This window comes from Sebastes fasciatus, chromosome 1, assembly GCF_043250625.1.
Source record: "Sebastes fasciatus isolate fSebFas1 chromosome 1, fSebFas1.pri, whole genome shotgun sequence".
In the NCBI taxonomy this organism is placed as follows: domain Eukaryota; kingdom Metazoa; phylum Chordata; class Actinopteri; order Perciformes; family Sebastidae; genus Sebastes; species Sebastes fasciatus.
In genome coordinates, this window is record NC_133795.1 from 10,602,222 (window position 1) to 10,620,702 (window position 18,481).

General features: G+C 44.1%; 1 protein-coding gene across 3 annotated transcripts; it reads left to right on the forward strand.

Moving 5' to 3' along the window:
• Window positions 1-826: 826 nt before the first annotated feature.
• On the forward strand, window positions 827-18,426 carry ubap2a (ubiquitin associated protein 2a). 3 transcript variants are annotated; one of them, XM_074628751.1, is made up of 27 exons: window positions 827-965; window positions 3,559-3,696; window positions 4,157-4,234; window positions 4,753-4,863; window positions 7,367-7,529; window positions 7,676-7,759; window positions 7,845-7,908; window positions 8,366-8,469; window positions 9,463-9,521; window positions 9,614-9,684; window positions 9,947-10,133; window positions 10,259-10,529; window positions 10,639-10,940; window positions 11,610-11,836; window positions 11,961-12,243; window positions 12,581-12,620; window positions 12,757-12,931; window positions 13,225-13,276; window positions 14,212-14,515; window positions 14,665-14,756; window positions 15,408-15,458; window positions 15,561-15,654; window positions 15,742-16,149; window positions 16,327-16,431; window positions 17,190-17,257; window positions 17,337-17,558; window positions 17,637-18,426. In XM_074628751.1, the coding sequence occupies exons 2-27, from the start codon at window positions 3,601-3,603 to the stop codon at window positions 17,730-17,732; spliced, it is 3,807 nt and encodes a 1,268-aa protein (XP_074484852.1). In that variant the 5' UTR covers window positions 827-965; window positions 3,559-3,600; the 3' UTR covers window positions 17,733-18,426. The 3 variants fall into 3 exon arrangements, with proteins under 3 accessions (XP_074484852.1, XP_074484870.1, XP_074484862.1); XM_074628769.1 differs by having other exon boundaries at window positions 17,367-17,558; XM_074628761.1 differs by lacking the exon at window positions 827-965 and adding an exon at window positions 1,854-1,991.
• Window positions 18,427-18,481: the final 55 nt, after the last annotated feature.

The window sequence follows — 18,481 nt, forward strand, 5'->3', positions numbered from 1 at the left end:
AAGACCCCAAAAGAACTGGCAAACGGGTGAAAACAAAATGTCCTTGGCTGAAGTAACAAGGTAAAGATTAAGTTAGACAAATGCACACCGACAAAGTCATGTGCCTGTGTTTGATGTTCTCAATGTCTCTTGATACATAAAGTATATTGTATATACCGTATATATACATTTTATATACATATTAGGGCTATCAATCGATTAAAATAATTAATCGCATGATTGTCCATGATTACTGGTACGGCAACTGCACCAACGTGGACCGTAAGGTGCGAGCTGCCCAGCCTGCAGGAGCTGTACACCCAGCGGTGCCTCAGGAAGTCCCTGAGGGTCATTAAGGACAACACACGCCCACAACAGCCTGTTCTCCCTCCTGCCCTCTGGTAGAAGATACTGGACCCCCAGGACTCTCATCAGCAGACTGAGGAACGGGTTTTCCCCCCAAGCCATCAGACTTTTAAATAGATAATACATACGACACCTTCTCACACAAACATATATATTATACTGTATATACTGTACATGTTCTTAATATGCCCTTGTACAAAGTATTTCTTCTTTATAAATTGTAATTGTAATGTAAATGTGATATAACTTATTATTTTAATGGAGCTTCCCAGCAAAAAGTGTTTCCCACGTTTGTACCTGTACAACCGGCGTGACAATAAACATCTTAATCGCAAATTAATCAGATTTTGTATCTGTTCAAAATGTTCCTTAAAAGGAGATTTGTCAGGTATTTAATACTCTTATCAACATCGGAGTGGGCTAATAAGCTGCTTTATGCAAATATATGTAAATATTTATTATAGTAATAATGAAGTTAGTCGGGACCCAGAGAGAGGAGGAGAGGAGCAGAGGAGCAGAGAGGAGGAGAGAGGAGCAGAGAGGAGCATCCACCACCACCACGGCTCCGCACGTCACGTGACCACCTTGTCTGCTGCTGGCCGAGTGAAGCGTGTTAGCAGGTAATAAAAACACTATTTTTCTACTGTTTTTCCAACTTCACTTTCTGTTATTCCAAAGCGTTTAAACCAACACACCAAAGCCACACACTTATTCACCGAAATAGTTCACCGCCGTCTTCGTTGTTTCTCTTCTTACCGCGGGGTTTGTTCGGGATGTCTGTCGCTATTTTTCTCTTCTGTTGTCTTGTTTCCACAACGAAGCAATGTCGGGATGAGATTCAGAGGCCTTTCTTTCTTTTCCTTTACATTTAATACAGCTATGTTGTTAGCTGGCTGGCCTGTTGTTGTTTTAGATGTAGAGGGAAACATTAATGTAACTGCCAGTATTAGTTAGATAACAGAGCGGGTCTTATAAATACGTTTTAAGTCAGTTAGACGACCGTTGGGCTGTCAGTTTGGACCAGATTTAAATAGCAACCGTTAGCTATCTTCATCCCCCGCTGCTGCATCTATATACACGGCCTATGGAAGGAGGTAGTGATAAGGTTCTTGGGATGAGGGGTATTGCGCATGCGCAGTGTAACTGAACCGTGCGTTTTGATTGGCTCAATTTCGGCGAGTGCTGACCAGATTCCACTGCGCATGCGTGTTCCCCCCGATTTGTTGACGACGCGTGTCCCAGCCTCCTTCTATAGGCCTTGATCTATATGGTATCAGCGTTAGCATGTTAGTAGCTAACTAACATGAGTCCATGCTAGCGAAGATAAACCGAGCGGGTCTTATAATAATAATAATAATAATACATTTTATTTATATAGCCCTTTTCTAAAAACTCAGTAACTTATTAATAAACACGTTTTTAAGACACCCAGCAAGGCAGTTAGACGACCGTTGGGCTGTCAGTTTGGACCAGATTTAGATAGCAACCGTTAGCTTAGCAACCGTTCGCTAGCAACCGTTAGCTTAGCAACCGTTAGCTTAGCTTCATCCCCGCTGCTGCATCTATCAGCGTTAGCATGCTAGTAGCTAACATGAGTCCATGCTAGCGAGGACAAAGGGAGCCCCAGTACCAACAGCACCAAGTCGGTCAGTGTTGAGTCGGAAAATTACGCTTATAGGAGAATATGTGGTTTGTTTTTACAAGATAAACGTTAACGTTACCGAATAGTCCCATAGTGTAGAGACTCAAATAATAAGTAAAGCTAACAGCAACGAGCTAACCGTTAGCATTGGTTCAAAACAACGCTCCGCCTGCTTTACTTACAATAATAAGCTGAAGCTAATTGTTAATTAGTTAGCTGTAACAAGATAAATGTTCATAAACTTAACTGGTATTTGTTTATCGGTATGTCAAATAATAATAATAAATGTGATGAACAATTGAGGAGTTACTGAATGACGTTTTGTTATTGTTTATCTCTTAAGGACCGTCGACACTCATACTTTGTAATAATATTTAATAATTAAAAACAAAGCTGCTGTTCTAGGGGTTCTCAGTTATAAAACAAATATATATTGATTTTTTTCACTGAAATTACATTTAAAAGCCAATTCGTCCTTTTTTTGCATTAGCTTTGTTCAGACCTGCAGCCAATGGCTGCAGTGCATTCACCCAACGTCACTCAGGCACTGTAAGCTGGATTGCTATTGTTCTCTGACATAAAACAAATGGGTCACTGGGGGGTATCTGTAGGTATTGTTCCTGTAATGGACACCATAGTCAAACATTGACACTCAAATTGCACTACAGGGTGTTTTTTCATTACAAGGTATTGAGCAATCGCCTACATGTTCCACGTAGGTGGATAAAGCCCAATTGTGCATGTAGATAGATAGATAGATAGATAATAACTTTATTAATCCCGAGGAAAATTCAAGTTTCCAGCATCACAGTTCCATAGTTAGTAAAAAGGCAGTAAAAAAGTTAGTAGTGCAAAGTACAAAGTACAAAAAAATATAACCATATCCATAGGATATAACTATACAAACACGCTAGACCTGCCCTGGTGAGGCAGGAAGAGCACAAAATAGTCAAAAAGCACGAAAAAACATCAAACAGACATGAAAAACATCAGAGCAGCTGGAAAGGCTGCCGTTTGCATATAGGAGTGTTTAATATTTGAAAACTATTAGTGCTTGGTTATGTAGGTATCACACCCAATTTGCAGCAAGTTACTGCAATTTGTGCAAGACTTAGTTGTCAAATACACACAGGGAAGATATTTTTTTTTAGTTTGTGTGTGTATAAGGATATAACCTTAGTTTCTCTAGCATGTAGAGGGGATGTGGGGCCAGGGTGTGTAGTGTTTGTTCTGCTCCACACACTGTGGTCTGTTCTGTTTGTAAGAGGACACTGGGTCGCTCTCCCTCCTTGACCTAGATTTTCAGCAAAGCTGTTGTGTCACCGGCCCAACTGTGTGTCTTACAGCCTTCATAGGGGCAGTATTCATGATTGCGCAATAAGGCTTTAGCTACGCTCACAACACATATTTCTGGCTTATTTCCTTCTATGCACTCGCACAAGAGAAAGTATTGAGGCTCCTCAGTAAAAACATTGTAAATTAAGGGAATGTGTTTGTGTTTTGGACATAATCTGTGGGGTTAAAAACTGTTTTGTTGATTTCACTTCATCCGTCCTTGTTTCCTTTTGCAGATTTTTCTATTTTGTACATACAGAGTTTTGTATATACTGTATATGATGAGCTCGCTGGGCAGCGACAAGGCCCGGGGCCCTCGAGAAAAAGCGCTGCCTGCTGCCACTCACACATCACAACCACAGAAACAGATACAGGTGAGCCGCCGCAACCACATGAACATGAAGAAACTGAATGAAAGCAAAGCACACAACCCTTAAAGTCACAGAGATTTTTATACAAAAACACCAGTGTGCACACACACTACCCTTGCCAACAAAACCACAGTTCACACATTATGCAAGGAGACCTCCTTGGTCAATATTGAAAAGGATTTTTTTTTTATTGCAGCCATGATGGTACATAACATTTTAATAGTGACAATAGGAGACCCTTGCTTAGTAACCATATAGTTAAATTAATACCTCTGTGACCGTGTCAATCAAAACTCAACATTATTATCTTCGTAAAGGCAGAATTTATAGCTGAGCTGTTGTATTGAATTGCATTGAATTTTACAGTTGTTCCTAATAAAGTGGCCGTGGAGTGGATCTACTTTGTTCTTCCCTTTTTTTCTACCATTAACCAAAATCTTAACCATTGGTCTCCGTGTTTCAGGCTACTGCTGAGCAGATCCGGCTTGCCCAGGTGATCTATGACAAGAATGATGCTGACTTTGAGGACAAAGTTAACCAGGTGAGGAACACTTTACTCAGCCCTGTCTCTTCTTCTTAATTACGTCTCCCCCAGGAGACCGTTGTTTGTGTCCCGTGTGATGCATGGTCATTTTAAGCCAAACCATGCTGTTTTTTTTACTAAACCTAACCCTGTAGTTTTGTTGCCTAAACATAGCTGAGTAGTTTTGTTGCGTTTTTGTTATATTTTGTTTGAATTTATAAAGTAAACCACGTTTGAAATTGTTTAAAGCTGCGACCGTAATCCGCGACGTTACCTTCCAAACATAATTGAGAATGCAGTTTAGTTGTATGGGAATGTAATTTTGTTGAAGACAGTGTTCCTTGACTAGGCTGAGTCAGGGCAAGCTGTCTTTCTTCCATGACTCCAGTACTCATATTTGATACTATGAGTGACACCTTGTCTAGCCGTGACTTGTACTGTTATGTGGTCGAAAACTGGTGCATTTTGTCATTGGTACACCTTTTTGTTGACTACTGGACATTTCTAATATGACGTGTGTTTGTTGCTTTCCCCAGCTGATGGAGGTGACTGGGAAGAACCAGGATGAATGCATGGTAGCGCTCCACGACTGCAACGAAGATGTTAGCAGAGCCATCAACTTTCTCCTGGAGAGCACCTCGGACATGGTAAATGACATTGTGTCTCATTTAATCTCATTTTAAGATTCATTTACTAGCCTATCGTTGTTTTCAACTACATGAATTGCAATTTCAGATATTGTGAATAGTAGGGCGGACCCGAATGCTTTGAAGCTTAGACCGTTGCCATGGTATTCGACCTCCAAATCAGTATTCGAATGCTTCGTTTTTTAATTTTTTTAAAATGTGAATGTATAAGTATGTAATAATAATGTATAAATCCCCAAATAGCCCATGAAATAAGGAATAATCCCACAACATTATTCATTATTCATATCCAACATTAATAATTACTAGTTATTCTCAGATGGATATCGCTGTTTGTTGTGTCTAGAGGTGTGTGCCCAAAAAATGGTATTCGAGACAGCCCTAGTGAATAGATTTCTTTTGTTTGGAAGGCAGAATATGCAGCAGCTTTCAGCTCCAAATTGTCCTTGTGCTGCCACAAATCAATTTGACTTCCTAGTGTAATTAATAACCTTAATGATGGCTGCATACAATTAATCTCAGCTGGTTTCATGATCCTAATATTGTGCATGCTGTTCTCACTGCCACAGCCTCGTGCTACAAGACTTTGGAAATCTCTGAGTGGATGTGCTGCTCACACCATAAGACATTTCTTGTCTCAGACTGGTGACGTGTTGACGTGAGAGTGCACAAACTACACAACAGATCTCAGACCAGGGCCCCGTTCTTCGTACGTGGATAACAGAGTTATCCAGATTAGAATGTGGACGATTTGTCATGAGTCTGTTTTTTTGTTTGTTTCTTCGAAGCTGGTTTAAAATTCATCTGGAAGTGTTGTCAGAGCAACAAGTACTTCAGCCCAAACTTGCAAAAGTGCAGGCTTTTTGACCTTTAGCTGTTTAGTAGTTTCGCTTTTAAAACGCATGTAAAGCGAAATGCAAGCCATCGCGCGGCCTGTGAAGACAGCTGTATTGATTAAAATAGATTCATATCTGTTCTGTCAGAGGCGTGAAAGACGGATGATTGAAAAACGCAGCTGAAACACATCCTGTGTAGACCGCTTCTAAGGCTGCAGGTCCATGTTCAACACATGGACAAAAAAGGAAAAATATATTTTATATCTCTCTTTGCCCCTTTTTCTTAAATTGCGCTTTCTGGCACATCACTCCTAGATTTCAAGTTATGTAACATGCTCAGAAGATGAACAAATGTTGTGAAAAACATTAGGTTGTTCTGTATATGCTGGTGAAAATGAATCCAGTAGAATCAGCCTCTGAGCTGTCCTTTGCCACAGTGACTGTTAGCAAGTTTGCTCTTTCTAACATCAGGGACTTTTAGCATGAAAGCAGCACATCATTTATACACAATTTTCCCTCATCTGCTCAGAGAGCAAAATCAAACGGGCTACCAAATGTCTGGCAAACACTAAGTGTTGTTCTGCCTGTGTGTTGCGAGAGTGTCCAGACATTTCTGAAGAATACCAGCCGGCACAGATGGCGAGGAGAGGCTGTAGGGCAGGGCAGGCAGCCAGACAGCTACCTGCTCGTTTGTTGTGGTTTCGTGGAAATCCAAAAATAGCAAATAGCTGGTTTTCTCCGTTTCCCTTGGAAGTCTCTACTGTTATGGTATATACTACAACCCTCTGATTACATCTGCTTCTACTGTAATCTTCAAGATCTTAACTGTCATAAACAAAAGGAATGGCCACTGAGTGAGTTTTCTTATGCTGTAAGAGTAGGTGTAGCACAAGAGAAGAGTGGCCAATTAAATAATGAAAACACTAATTGTATTGACTGTATAGTTATAATCAGTATGTTCTTTTACCCTCAGTTTCATTCTGAGGTGTTAAATATTGAATCTCTACCGATTCTAAATCCTCATCTGATATTTGTTTTTCTTACATAACACAGCTGCATAGTGCACACTTTAGTACATAAGTTGGTCAAAAAATAGCCGGTATCACAGCTTTTCTGTAACTGTTAACAGAAATGTTTCTATTGTGTCCTGTAGTGTCTCTTTATCCTCTTAAACAAAATACACAAGTTCAAATGCGATGTTCAACCAACCACAGAGTGCCAGAGGCTACTTCGAATATGATATAACTGCCAAATGTCAGGGAAATGGAGGCAAATTTTCTTATTTATTCATTTTAAAAAACGGCTTACTTTACTCACTGAAGCATATTGTCAGTGTTGATATCTTGTTTTACTGCTGGCTATAGTTTTTAAGTGTTTTAAGCTAGAATCAGATTTCAGTTTATTGCCAAGTAGGTTTTCATGTACAAGGAATTTGCTTTGGTGTATTGGTGCATAACATAAACATAATAGAAGAAAATTTAATTGTAAATAAAAGTAAGTAAACAAAATCAAGAAACATAAATATAGAATAGAAGAAAAATTACAATAAAATACTATAAAAGTGTGCAAAAAATAATATGTGAACTACATATTTTGTGCTGCAATTTTAATGTATTCTTTCTGTATTTTTCTTCCTCTCTGTCCTGTTGTTCCTGTTCTGTGTTTAGACCTCATGGGAGACGGTAGGGAAGAAAAAGCCCCTGGTGAAGGAGGGTCCATCAGACAGCAAGGAGAACAAGGAAAACAGGGAGAAGAAAGGAGAGAGGGAGGCGAGCAAGGGCCGTGCTGCTGCCAACCGCAAGGGCAGGGGGGCCAGTCGCAGTCGACCGGGTACAGAGTCTAAACTTCACATTTATTTAAATCTAGTACAGAGTCTCCTGTCTCTCCTGCAGCTTCTCAGTATCGTTACGTAATACTGTTACTAATGTGGTGTCTTTTCTCATTTTGTATGTGCACATGTATTTGCACACGTACAGCGCGTCCTGAGGAGAATGGCGTGGAGGTGGCACCAGTGGAAAGAGGTTCAGATCGAGGTCGGAGGGCCAGAGGTGGAGGCCGAGGTGAGCAGATGCACATAAAAACACTTGTCAGTACGTTCCAACACTGGAGTGGATGTTGTTAACCTTTAGTGTGAATGTTATGCAGGATCTGGAGGTCGGGGCAGAGGGAGAGGACCACCAGGGAGCCGGTTCTCAGCCCAAGGCATGGGGTATGTTGGCAACACACACACACACACACACACACACACCCTCATAGGGTTTTTAGGTGTAAATTAATTGATACCAGAGTGTTTTTCAGGCCCAGGAAATTTAACTTTGTTTGGATTTGGTTTGTAACGGAGTGCAAGTGGTGCATTGTTTTCTTGCATCTACTCTTGTGTTTGCTTCTAAAAGATTCTTTAGTCACCAGTCCAATTAAGATGTGGTATCTGAATAAAATAATAATCAACATATCTCACCTCAGCCTCTACACAGCACCAGAAACCCAAAGGCTAGAGAGCAATAACTCGTCCGTCTTCTAATTGGAGTTTTGCCCAATGAATAGTGTGAATAATAAACATTATTACTGTTTAGTAGGAAAACAATTAACTAAATCGGTCAACGGCTCCCTGCCCCGTCAGTTTATTTCTGTGTAACTCAATATACCACTCCTTCACTCTTCCCCAGGACCTTCAATCCGGCAGACTATACCTCAGAGGGTGGGTCAGGGTCAGGGAACACGCAATCTGAGGTGTGGGACACGGCGGCCAACAACAGCACAGATGGGACAGGTGAGTTCTTCACCTGTAACAGCAGTTTCTGTTGTGAACAAATACATTCAATGTATTGAGTAGACAGTAGCTTTTATACAAATTTATACTGTATGCGCTACAGGCTAGGGCTGCTCGATTATGTCAAAAATCATAAGCATGGTTACTTTGGTCGATATTGAGGTCATGATTATTTATCATGATTACTCATTAACTTTGCAAACATCATATATTTAGAAAGAACATTTTGTAGCTATATTTTATAGTAAAATGCATCAATCTGGTGCACTTTTAGAGCAAAAATGAAGAGGCTAGATCTATGAAGAACTTTGTGCTCAAGTAAAAATGTAATCATAAACACATTGGTTGTATGAATGGTGATGACATGGCAAAAAAGTCACACCCACAAAGCATGGTAAACTAGACGGGGTCCATGTTTCAAGACGGGTCAGGTGGGTTGCCGACATCGCTGCAGACCACACACTGAGGACAGTCTGCCCCATTTGCTAGTCGCGTCCCTCCCCGCAGGGAGAGAGGGCACAGTGAGCACTAAGTCCATGGCGACGTCTGGGCTAGGGGTGCTGTAGAGCTCACGGCCAGAGCCGCGAGCAACTTTCACCTCGGGCCTTTCCAAGTTGACCTACAGTAGAGGTCAACTGCGCACCGTGGAGGAAATGCGCCCGGCGAAGACCAGCCAGCGTGCAGGGACAACCCCATGGTTGCTCCCACACTGAGTGGCCGTCCCTGACCCGCCGAGAGGGGCGAAAGCACACTGCTGTAAAGGAAAGGGTTGTGCTGGATTTATAACACAAGACAAAAACGAGAGCATCATTACGAAACGGAATGCGTCACAATAATCTCAATTATCTTGTTTTTACAATCATTGGAAGACAAACTCATAATTGAAAATAAAATTATTAATCGCCCAGCCCTACTACAGCCATCCTGCGTCATGTTTAACTACTTACCCTACCTGTATTTGAACTTTGTGACTCATCATTGGTTGTTCTTTAGTTCCCTGGAGGGGAACCTTGGAAGACTGGGCATCTGAGGACTGGAGTGAGGATGTTAGTGTGAGTGGACACAATTACAGGAGAAGTCTGTAAAATGTTTTGGTGTATATTTAAATCACTTCTGTCTGCTGTTGTCTTGTTTGTTCCTGCAGCTCTCAGAGACCAAAGTGTTCACCTCCTCATGTGCACCTGCTGCTGAGAATCACATCGTACCTGGGCAAAGGTAAGTAACTGGCTCAATTATAGCATCATACATTAGCCCCTGATCTCTTATTACATGTGACTTAATTTCACAACGGTAGTTTCAGTTCCCTCTAATAATTTTACTCTGTGCTGTAATTTACGTAGTGTAAAGTTATATTGGCAAAGGTAAATTAATGGCATACAGGATTTACTTGCATCTATTTATAATACATTACATTGGCAACCTTTGACTTGGTGTCCTGCAAGCTTTTTCTAATTGACTTCAACTGTTTCTGTGTCAGTCTGGACCTCGCCTCTCTGCTGCAGAAGCCTGTGGTTGGAGGAAGAGAACCACCTTCGTCCTCTTCCTCTCAGAGTCTGGTCTTCACCAACTCCCACCATCACCACCACCAGCCACCGCAGCAGCAACAGCAGCCGCCCCCCAGCCGAAACGCCACCAGTAGCACAAGCTATGCTCATGCTGCTCTGGTACAAAAAATAGTTGCTTCTGATACTCTGCACCCTTTTTTCATACACATTCCTTCATCTATCACATGTAAATAAACACAGAAACAATTACTGATGATTACACTTTCTCCTCCTGTCTGTGTCAGTCGTCAGTTCTGGGAGCTGGTTTTGGGGACTTGGGCCAGGCCAAAAGGCCTCAGCCCAGCGCTGGAGCTCAGATACTGGAACAGCTGAAGGGTCCTGGCTTGGGTCCGCTACCCTCATCCCAGGCCGCGCCTCCCGCCAGCACCCAAGGAAACAACACCTCCATTGGCCGACTGCCAGGCCTGGGAGCACCCGTACCTCCACCCTCCTCATCTACCTGGGACATAAAGGCTTCAGAATCCAACGCCACCTCGCTGTCCTCGCAGTTCAGCCGTAAGTGTTCAAGTGGGTCATTGTGCAGCCATGCACAAGTTTTCTGTTTTTCCCACATATATTAAAATAGGAATGCTTACCTATTCAAAATCCTCATCTGTGTCTGCAGGTGAGTTTGGCCTGCAGCCAGAGCCTTCTCTTGTGCTGAGCCAGCTGGTTCAGAGGCACACCGGCCCCTCCTTGCCTCTGGCACGTCAACCCAGTCCTCCATCGCAACAACAAGCGCCCCCTGCTTCCGCCTCGCCTGCTCCCCACCACACCGGCACGCCAGCACAGGCGGGATTGGTGATGGCCGCTGGTGCTAAACTTCCTGCCCCCGGTGCAGGGCTGGACCCTCAGGGCGGCGGTACACCACAGCAGCAGCGGGCACAGCTCAAAGGCCAGAAACGAAGGATACCTCCCACAACGAAGGTAGGGGGTCGATGTTGATGGACAGAAAGTTGTGATTACAATCCGTTGCACATGTGACTGCTCTAGGCTCGGGCGATATAACAAGATTATCGTTAGACACGATATTGGTTGGCGACGTTAATGGTCCTCACGTATCCACGATAACGGAACGATATTCAATTATGTTGAATACAGGGATTCCACCAGTATATTGCAACAATCAAAGGTAACAACATATAAACGGTGGCAAGACTGTATGAGGGCAGTTACTAGTCACCAGCTGATTGATCTGAGTTATTGATCTCAGCATGTCCTTGTGTGAAATAGCGCTTACTGTCTATACATTGTGACCACTTATGTATTGCAACGTCTGTGTCTCCAGTCCATAGATATTTATATCTACGTGCGTCTCTCTTCAGCTTTTTTCGGAAGATAATATCGTATATTGTTTTGTTTTTTCTTAAAGCAATATCATCAGTAGAGGAATTTCCATATCGCCCAACCCTAGGCTATTCTTGAATTCAGCTCCAAGGTTTTCAATCTCCTGTGTTGTGTGTGTTGTGTGTCTGAGATCTTGACTGTCAAGGCGAAGGTGCACATTTTATTATATACAAATAACCAAATACAAGTAGTTAATTGAACTAAAAGTTGTGGTCCTGAAAGCTGACTGTGTTCCCTCCATCCTGGCAGATCCCCTCCACGGCGGTAGAGATGCCAGGCTCGGCTGACGTCCCCGGGCTAAACCTCCAGTTCGGAGCTTTAGACTTTGGCTCGGAGTCGGCAATGCCGGAGTTCGGAGTTGTGGACAATTGCGTTAGTGCGGCATCCAGGGAGTCCACACCGGCCCCTGCCCCAGCACCGCCTGCACCGGGACCAGGGACACAGAGCCAGACGAGCCTGTACTCCAAACCGCTCAGGTACTGTCACTGCTGACTGAATAGTTCCATCTCTTCAGTATATATTATTACAAAAACGATATAATAATAAGTTGATCTAATATATCTAACAACTTGTTCTTCCCTCCCTGCTGTTGTCTTGCAGTGAGTCGCTGGGCAGCCCTCTCTCCGTCGCCCTGCCACTGCCCCGCTCCTCATCAGAGCCAGTATATCACTCCTCGGTGGCGTTGCCTAACCTCACTCCCTCCTCATTGGGGACTGGCAGCTCCTCCAACCCACCCTCCATTTCTTCGACGGCCTCCACCACCTCCTCCTCCATACCCTCCTCCTCTCACTTCTCCTCGGTGGGGGGAAGTTACGATGGGACCATGCCCCCTCACACACGACTGGCCTTTTCCCAGAGCAAAGAGGCCACGGGGCCAGTCATGGTGAGTAGAAATAGCTGACAGAAATCATTAAAATGCCAAAATACACTGGCGGGGGGGCTTTAAAGGTTTTTTAAGCATATTTTAAATGTGATTAATTTAACTGATTTGCCAGCAATTCCTGACTAGAAGATCGGCCCATAGTGCCTTAAGACAATTATCAAACATGATAGGAATAGCATGAATTGTTTAGGTTTTGATTTTTATGAGGTCATCTCGTATGTAATTCAAGTTTTGCTGAATTCAGTGTTCGTACTGTGTATGTTTGCTACATAAATATGATAGTGGTCTTGAGCTGTTATAACACGCTGACACTGAGCTGCGTTTTTTTTCTCACCAGAATGGTCTGAATGGTGTAAGGACCTCTGCTGCTCTAGACGGTGAGTTACCTGCTACTGATTTAGCTGTCCAGTGTATACTTTCTGTTGTAAATGTCTACCAAGAGCCACCTTTCTTGGGTTATGCTATTTTGAGTCTATTACAAATATAGACCCTTGTCTTTCTTACTCCTCTTAGCTTCATCAGCGTCCTCCACACCGAAGCCAGAGTCGCCGTCTATGAACATCAGCGCCAACGGTGCCTCAGCACCTTCCTCCCACTTACCCTCCACCCTGCCTGCACACAGCTCCTCCACACTCTCCAACCTGGCACAGGAGCTGCCCTCAGCCAGCCAGCTCAACTCACTCAACAGGTGACAAACACACACACACGGCAGACTGATGAACAGATTTGACAAGGCAAAACAGGAACGTTGAAATTCATTGCAAAGTTGAATTTACTACCATTCTTACTATGTTTGGCCAGCTTTCATTAATTTATGAATACACAGGGATACTTTCGTAATGTTAATAATTGTCTCTTACATCCAAAAATAATTTAAGTGAAGTAATTGAATTGAGGACAGTAGCGGTGTTAAAACTAAAATATTATGGAGTTTTTTTTAGTGCCACAACAGTACACTGATCGTATCTTTCCACTCTACAGCCATGTCAGCAGTCATTCCTCAGTGTCAGCTCTGGGCTCCAGCGCTCTCACTGTAAGTATCGGTCTCGTCTTCCACAAGCATGATTTCTAAAACCTTCTGTGTGATGACTCATCCTGTGTAATGATATGTCACCAAACAGCTGACTCTGTTACATGCCACATAAAGCTGCATGGTTTCACTATCAACAGTATTCCATTACATGCTACTAGGGCTGGGTATCGGTATTAAATACCTTAAAGGTATTGACCGAAATAACCCAGTACCAAGTAGTATCAAATCATCTCCGGTCAAACAATACCTGCAATCAAACCTTTTTGTGCCCAGATCTTACACAAAAAGGCTATTTGTATGGTTTTGCTTGCAGCCAATCATTGCAACCGTTCTTTGATTTAGTGCGACGTGATTGGCCCACCACCACAGCAGCTACAACCCATACAGTCGGGATTGCCTTCCTGCACACGGCTCTGAACGCGGAGATGTCTGAGCTGTCGGCTAGTAGCTAAAGGTGCTAAAAGCACAAACAGCGCTAACAACAGAAATGGTGCTGAGAGAGCTAACAGTTTTAACCTGGGGGGAACCGGAGGGTGGGCATTACACTTTTACGACATCGCGGTCAGGGGATGGCGTTAATAACGGTAACTGCTGTATGAGCGCTGTGCAGTGCGGCTGCGATTAGCTAGCCAGTGGGACACAGACTGGTATTGGTATTGGTATTGGCATTGTAATTTTTTTAAATGATACCCAGCCCTACATGCTACCAGTGATACAAGACGCTGAATACCATCTAAAATCCAAGTCACAGCCAAAGATTCACTGATTGTTTAGGGTCTTCAACGAGGTGCCGTGTACTCAGTGCTGTTTGTATGGCTGCAATTGATCAGCACCACTTTGCAAACGACAAATTTGATGCTTGCATTGCCAAATTAAATCTAAAAAAAATATTTATTTCAAATGTAACTGATGTCCCCCTTCCTCTCTGTCCTCAGTACACCAGTGTTGACAACAACAGCAGCGTGAACTCTCTGGCTCCTTCCACCGGCTCCTACACGTCATCGCAGCCCTCGGCACACCACTCGACCCACAACAGCAGCAACAGTAGCAGCGGCATCAGCCACCTGGCCCACATGCCCAACATGGGCAACCACATGAGCAGTACAGTCGGTGGTATCATCGGACTTCACAATGCTGCCATTGCCGCCAGCACAGCGCTGGGACTTGGCTCCAATGGAGCTACTGCCACGTCCAACCTCTCTGCACCGAGGACCACACCCCTGCTCTCCTCCTCCACTGGTATACACACACACACACACACTCCAGACACGGAGAATGTTAATGTGTGATGGGTTGTTGTGCTCCCATGATGATATAAGCCCAAATAGTTGGAGTTGTTGCTGTTTCTTCACATGAAAGTGATGGTGATGGTGTCATTGTGTTGACAGGTAAAGCTCCTCCTAACTTGTCCCAGGGAGTTCCTCCTCTACTGCCCAACCAGTATATCATGGGCCCAGGGGGGCTGCTGCCAGCATACCCAGTAAGTAGCCCCTCAGGATCTAGAGTCAGTGTAGTGCAGTGTACTTGTACTTGTAACTTGGTTCGATCCCTGGCTGCTCCGGGTCACATGTCGATGTGTCCTTGACACTTAACCCCTAAATTGCTCCCGAAGGCTTAGCCATCGGTGTATGAATGAGTATTTGGATTAGATCCTGATGGGCAAAGTTGCCACCTTAGCCACCTCTGCCAGAAAAGCGCTATATAAATGCAAGTCCATTTACCATTTGTACGGTGAACACAAATCATAATATTGGCCAAACCCATCTATCCAGTCCGTTCAGTTCAACTGTCATCAGAGAACTGATGAAGATGCAGTCTTTGGTATTGGTATCGACCACTAAATATCTGGTATCGTGACATCTTTAACAGTGAAATTCCACGCTTCTCAACACCAATCCGATACAAAAACATTTTCTATCTGCCCCGGGACGCCGTTAGTTTCGAGCCCTGACGTAATTGTAGAAAAACGAGTACCGCCATGTTTTCAGAATTTTGGCATCGACTTGGTACCGAAGTATCGATTCTTGTGACATCCCTAGTCCCTACTAGAGTATTTAGTGACTGTATACATTTCTATTTAGACTCATCTTGCAGTTTTTCTAGCTGACTGTACATGTCCTGTGTTTCACAGCAGATCTATGGTTACGAAGACCTCCACATGCTCCAGTCCAGACTGCCAATGGTGAGCCTCATGACCACGCTCACTTCTCTAGTACTCAGTCAAGTTGTTTATCTTGTTTGGTTGTTGTGTGGCTCTTCTCCTGATCCTCTCCTGTCCCTTTAGCCCTCTTTGCAGGATTACTATGGAATCACATTCCCCGGCCCCACAGCGACTCTCTCTGGTAGAGATGGGGGCCTAGCCAACAACCCCTACTCAGGTAAGGCACCTTCACCCTTTGCTGACCTCGTCCAAAATCCTAAAATCCTGTGTTTGTTCTCACCTGACATCTCAACTGTTTTGTCAGGTGAAGTCACAAAGTTTGGCAGGAATGACTCCACCTCCCCGGCACCCCCCACGAGCCTGGCGGCCCAGCAGCCCCCTCAGGGCCAGAGCCAAGGACAGAGCCAGGCCCAGCCTCAGCCTCCTCAGGCCCAGCCTCAGCCCCAGGGCCAGCCGCAGCACCACAGCAGTCAGCAGGCCTTTCTGCCTCCAGGCTACAGCTACACAGGCCTGCCTTACTACGCCGGCGCCGTACCCAATGCTGCTGCCTTCCAGTATGGCCACACCATGTTTGTTCCTCCCGGGGGTCCGGGACCAGCCTCGGCCAAGCAGCACAGTATGGGGCTTGGTCTGGGAAACCCCTCGGCCAGCCCCTTCCAGCAGCAGACACAGCAGCAGCCCAGCGGTTACGGCCAGCACGCCTTCAGCTCAGGTTAGTTAGCACACCAATTAATATACATTAAAAAATAATGTTTACAGTTGGGGAAATTAATTTGATTCTGGGTTAAGTAGTTCCCAAAATTCTACTATTATCATTATATTGTGTGGATTTTCTTGCACAGGAAGTAGTGTGTATCGTTTGAACACTGGACTTTGTTTTCCTGTGCAGGGTATGAGGAGCTGACAGCGGGGCCAGCAGGAGTGGACTACAGTAAAGGATACAACTCCTCCTCACAGGCACAAGCCAAATCTGCTGCTTCTGGGCCCGGGAAAGGTAAGAAGAAGAAAAATGCAATGTTTCTAAGGGCCTGTGTTCATATACGTCTTTTTATGGCCCACACAGCGCCGGCGAGTGCTTCATCCCAGCATTGAGCGCTTTTTAATGTTTCAACAATATCTTGACAACATATCACCACTCTACCCACTGTTGTATGATAGACTAGCATCACCCCGTTGCTTTTTATTATCCATTTGGGCTACTCTCTATTTGTTTGACATTGTTTTTTCACCGTGAGCCCCAACCAGAGGAAGAAGTAATTAACTTTACGCTACGTTAACAGGGTTTGCGTATGGTAAAAGCACAACTCGCCAGCAACGTTCAGTGTCTGGCCGATCTGCCCGCACAAATGGGCTTTTTAGTCTTTGTCATGATAATGTCTGTCTGATCGTAAAGCTCTGGATAGACCGACATGGCCAAAACAAGCTTCTCCTCCATTTTCTTGGTAAATGTTGTGACGAGTCCCGTTGGATGATTAGTTGCCGGAAAAGGAGCGATGGCGACGTCACCAGAGCTTTTCTGAAAAGATCCGAGATTTTCACACAAAAAAGGCAGAGCGCTCAGAAAAAACACACTGGGTGCAGCGCTTTTTCTCTAGGTGGCCGCATACGATCTCTCCTCATTGGGAATAATTTAAAAAAAGACACTGGCGCTCAGAAAAAAAACGCTATATGGACACAGGCCCTAATGTTAATCTGGATTTTCAAAGTTTTTTGAATTATAATGTATATATGTTGTTGCTGTCTTTCTGCTAGGCGTCTCAGTGACGTCCAGTAACTCGGGTGTGCCAGACATCAGTGGAAGTGTTTACAATAAGACCCAGGTGAGCCTCAAAACACCTCAACTCCCCAACCACCCTGTGTAGTCTGTGTAGTTCGTGTTTATACCAATCAATAATTAAGTTGAATTTGTCCCCCATCGTCCGTCTGCAGTCTTTTGATAAGCAGGGTTTCCATGCGGGGACCCCTCCTCCCTTCAGTCTGCCATCAGCACTGGGGGGTCCAGGGCCTCTGAACCCTGGAGCAGCTCCTGGAGGCTATGCACCGGCCCCATTCCTCCACATCCTGCCTCACCAGCAACCACACTCGCAGCTGCTGCACCACCACCTAGCTCAGGATGGACAGGTAACACCCACAGATATTTCGTTGTTTTTACCGGCGAGAGTTTCTCAGATGCTTACACGCGCGTCTTTCCACGTTCAGGGTGGTCCGAGCCAACGTGGCCAGTCCAGCAGCCTGCAGCAGAAGAGCCAAGTCAACAAGTCGAGCTACGGCAGCTCCCCTTACTGGGCCAACTGATGTGGCTACATCTACGACGTGCATGTGCGTGTGTGCATGGACTCAGACTCCAACACACAGCACCGCACCTACGTATCTGACTGACGAGATAATAGAGGGACAAACCATTTTACAACACAAGCTAAAACACACACACTACCACCCCCCCTCCCCTTTGCTCTGTATATCCCCTTTTCAAATTTATGGCTGTTGTATGTAAAATATATTTATGTATGTATTTATACAGTATATATGTATTGGTAGGACATAAAATGTGGTTTTCTGCATTTTGTTTTTATTTTGAAGGACATTTTATTTCAAAAAAACAATGTGGAAAGATGAGAATGCTAAATCATGGAGATGAAGTTGGTGAATATACTTGAACACAAGCATCTTGTGATGTGGATTTTTTTGTATGCATACATGAATCGAGAATGATGTACATAGATTCTACACATCATTTTCACGGCAAAGGCCTTTTTTTATTTTAGAAGAAATACGTTTTTGTAACTTTGGTCTCCCGCATCTGTGAATCCATATATTGAGGGTGACTTGAGTTGATAGCTTGACTTTTCTTTTTGCCCCGTTTCCCTCCATTTGTCTCTCATTCCTCAACTCTTACTAGTTGGCTGGTTTTACCAGCCAGGCCTTGGATTTGATGTCATTTTAACATTGGTTTAATCCTTGTTGTCCAAATTAAAAGTTCTGAACAGTTTTTATGGGTCTGGCATCAATATTTACCAACCACATTGTTTTTCTGAATAAAGACC

Excerpts from the sequence above, each read along its gene's own strand:
- ubap2a (XM_074628751.1), top strand. The coding sequence starts at position 3,601 with ATGATGAGCTCGCTGGGCAGCGACAAGGCCCGGGGCCCTCGAGAAAAA. Across the intron at positions 7,909-8,365 it reads TTCTCAGCCCAAGGCATGGG|GACCTTCAATCCGGCAGACT; the intron begins GTATGTTGGCAA and ends ACTCTTCCCCAG. Across the intron at positions 14,516-14,664 it reads CCTGCTCTCCTCCTCCACTG|GTAAAGCTCCTCCTAACTTG; the intron begins GTATACACACAC and ends TTGTGTTGACAG.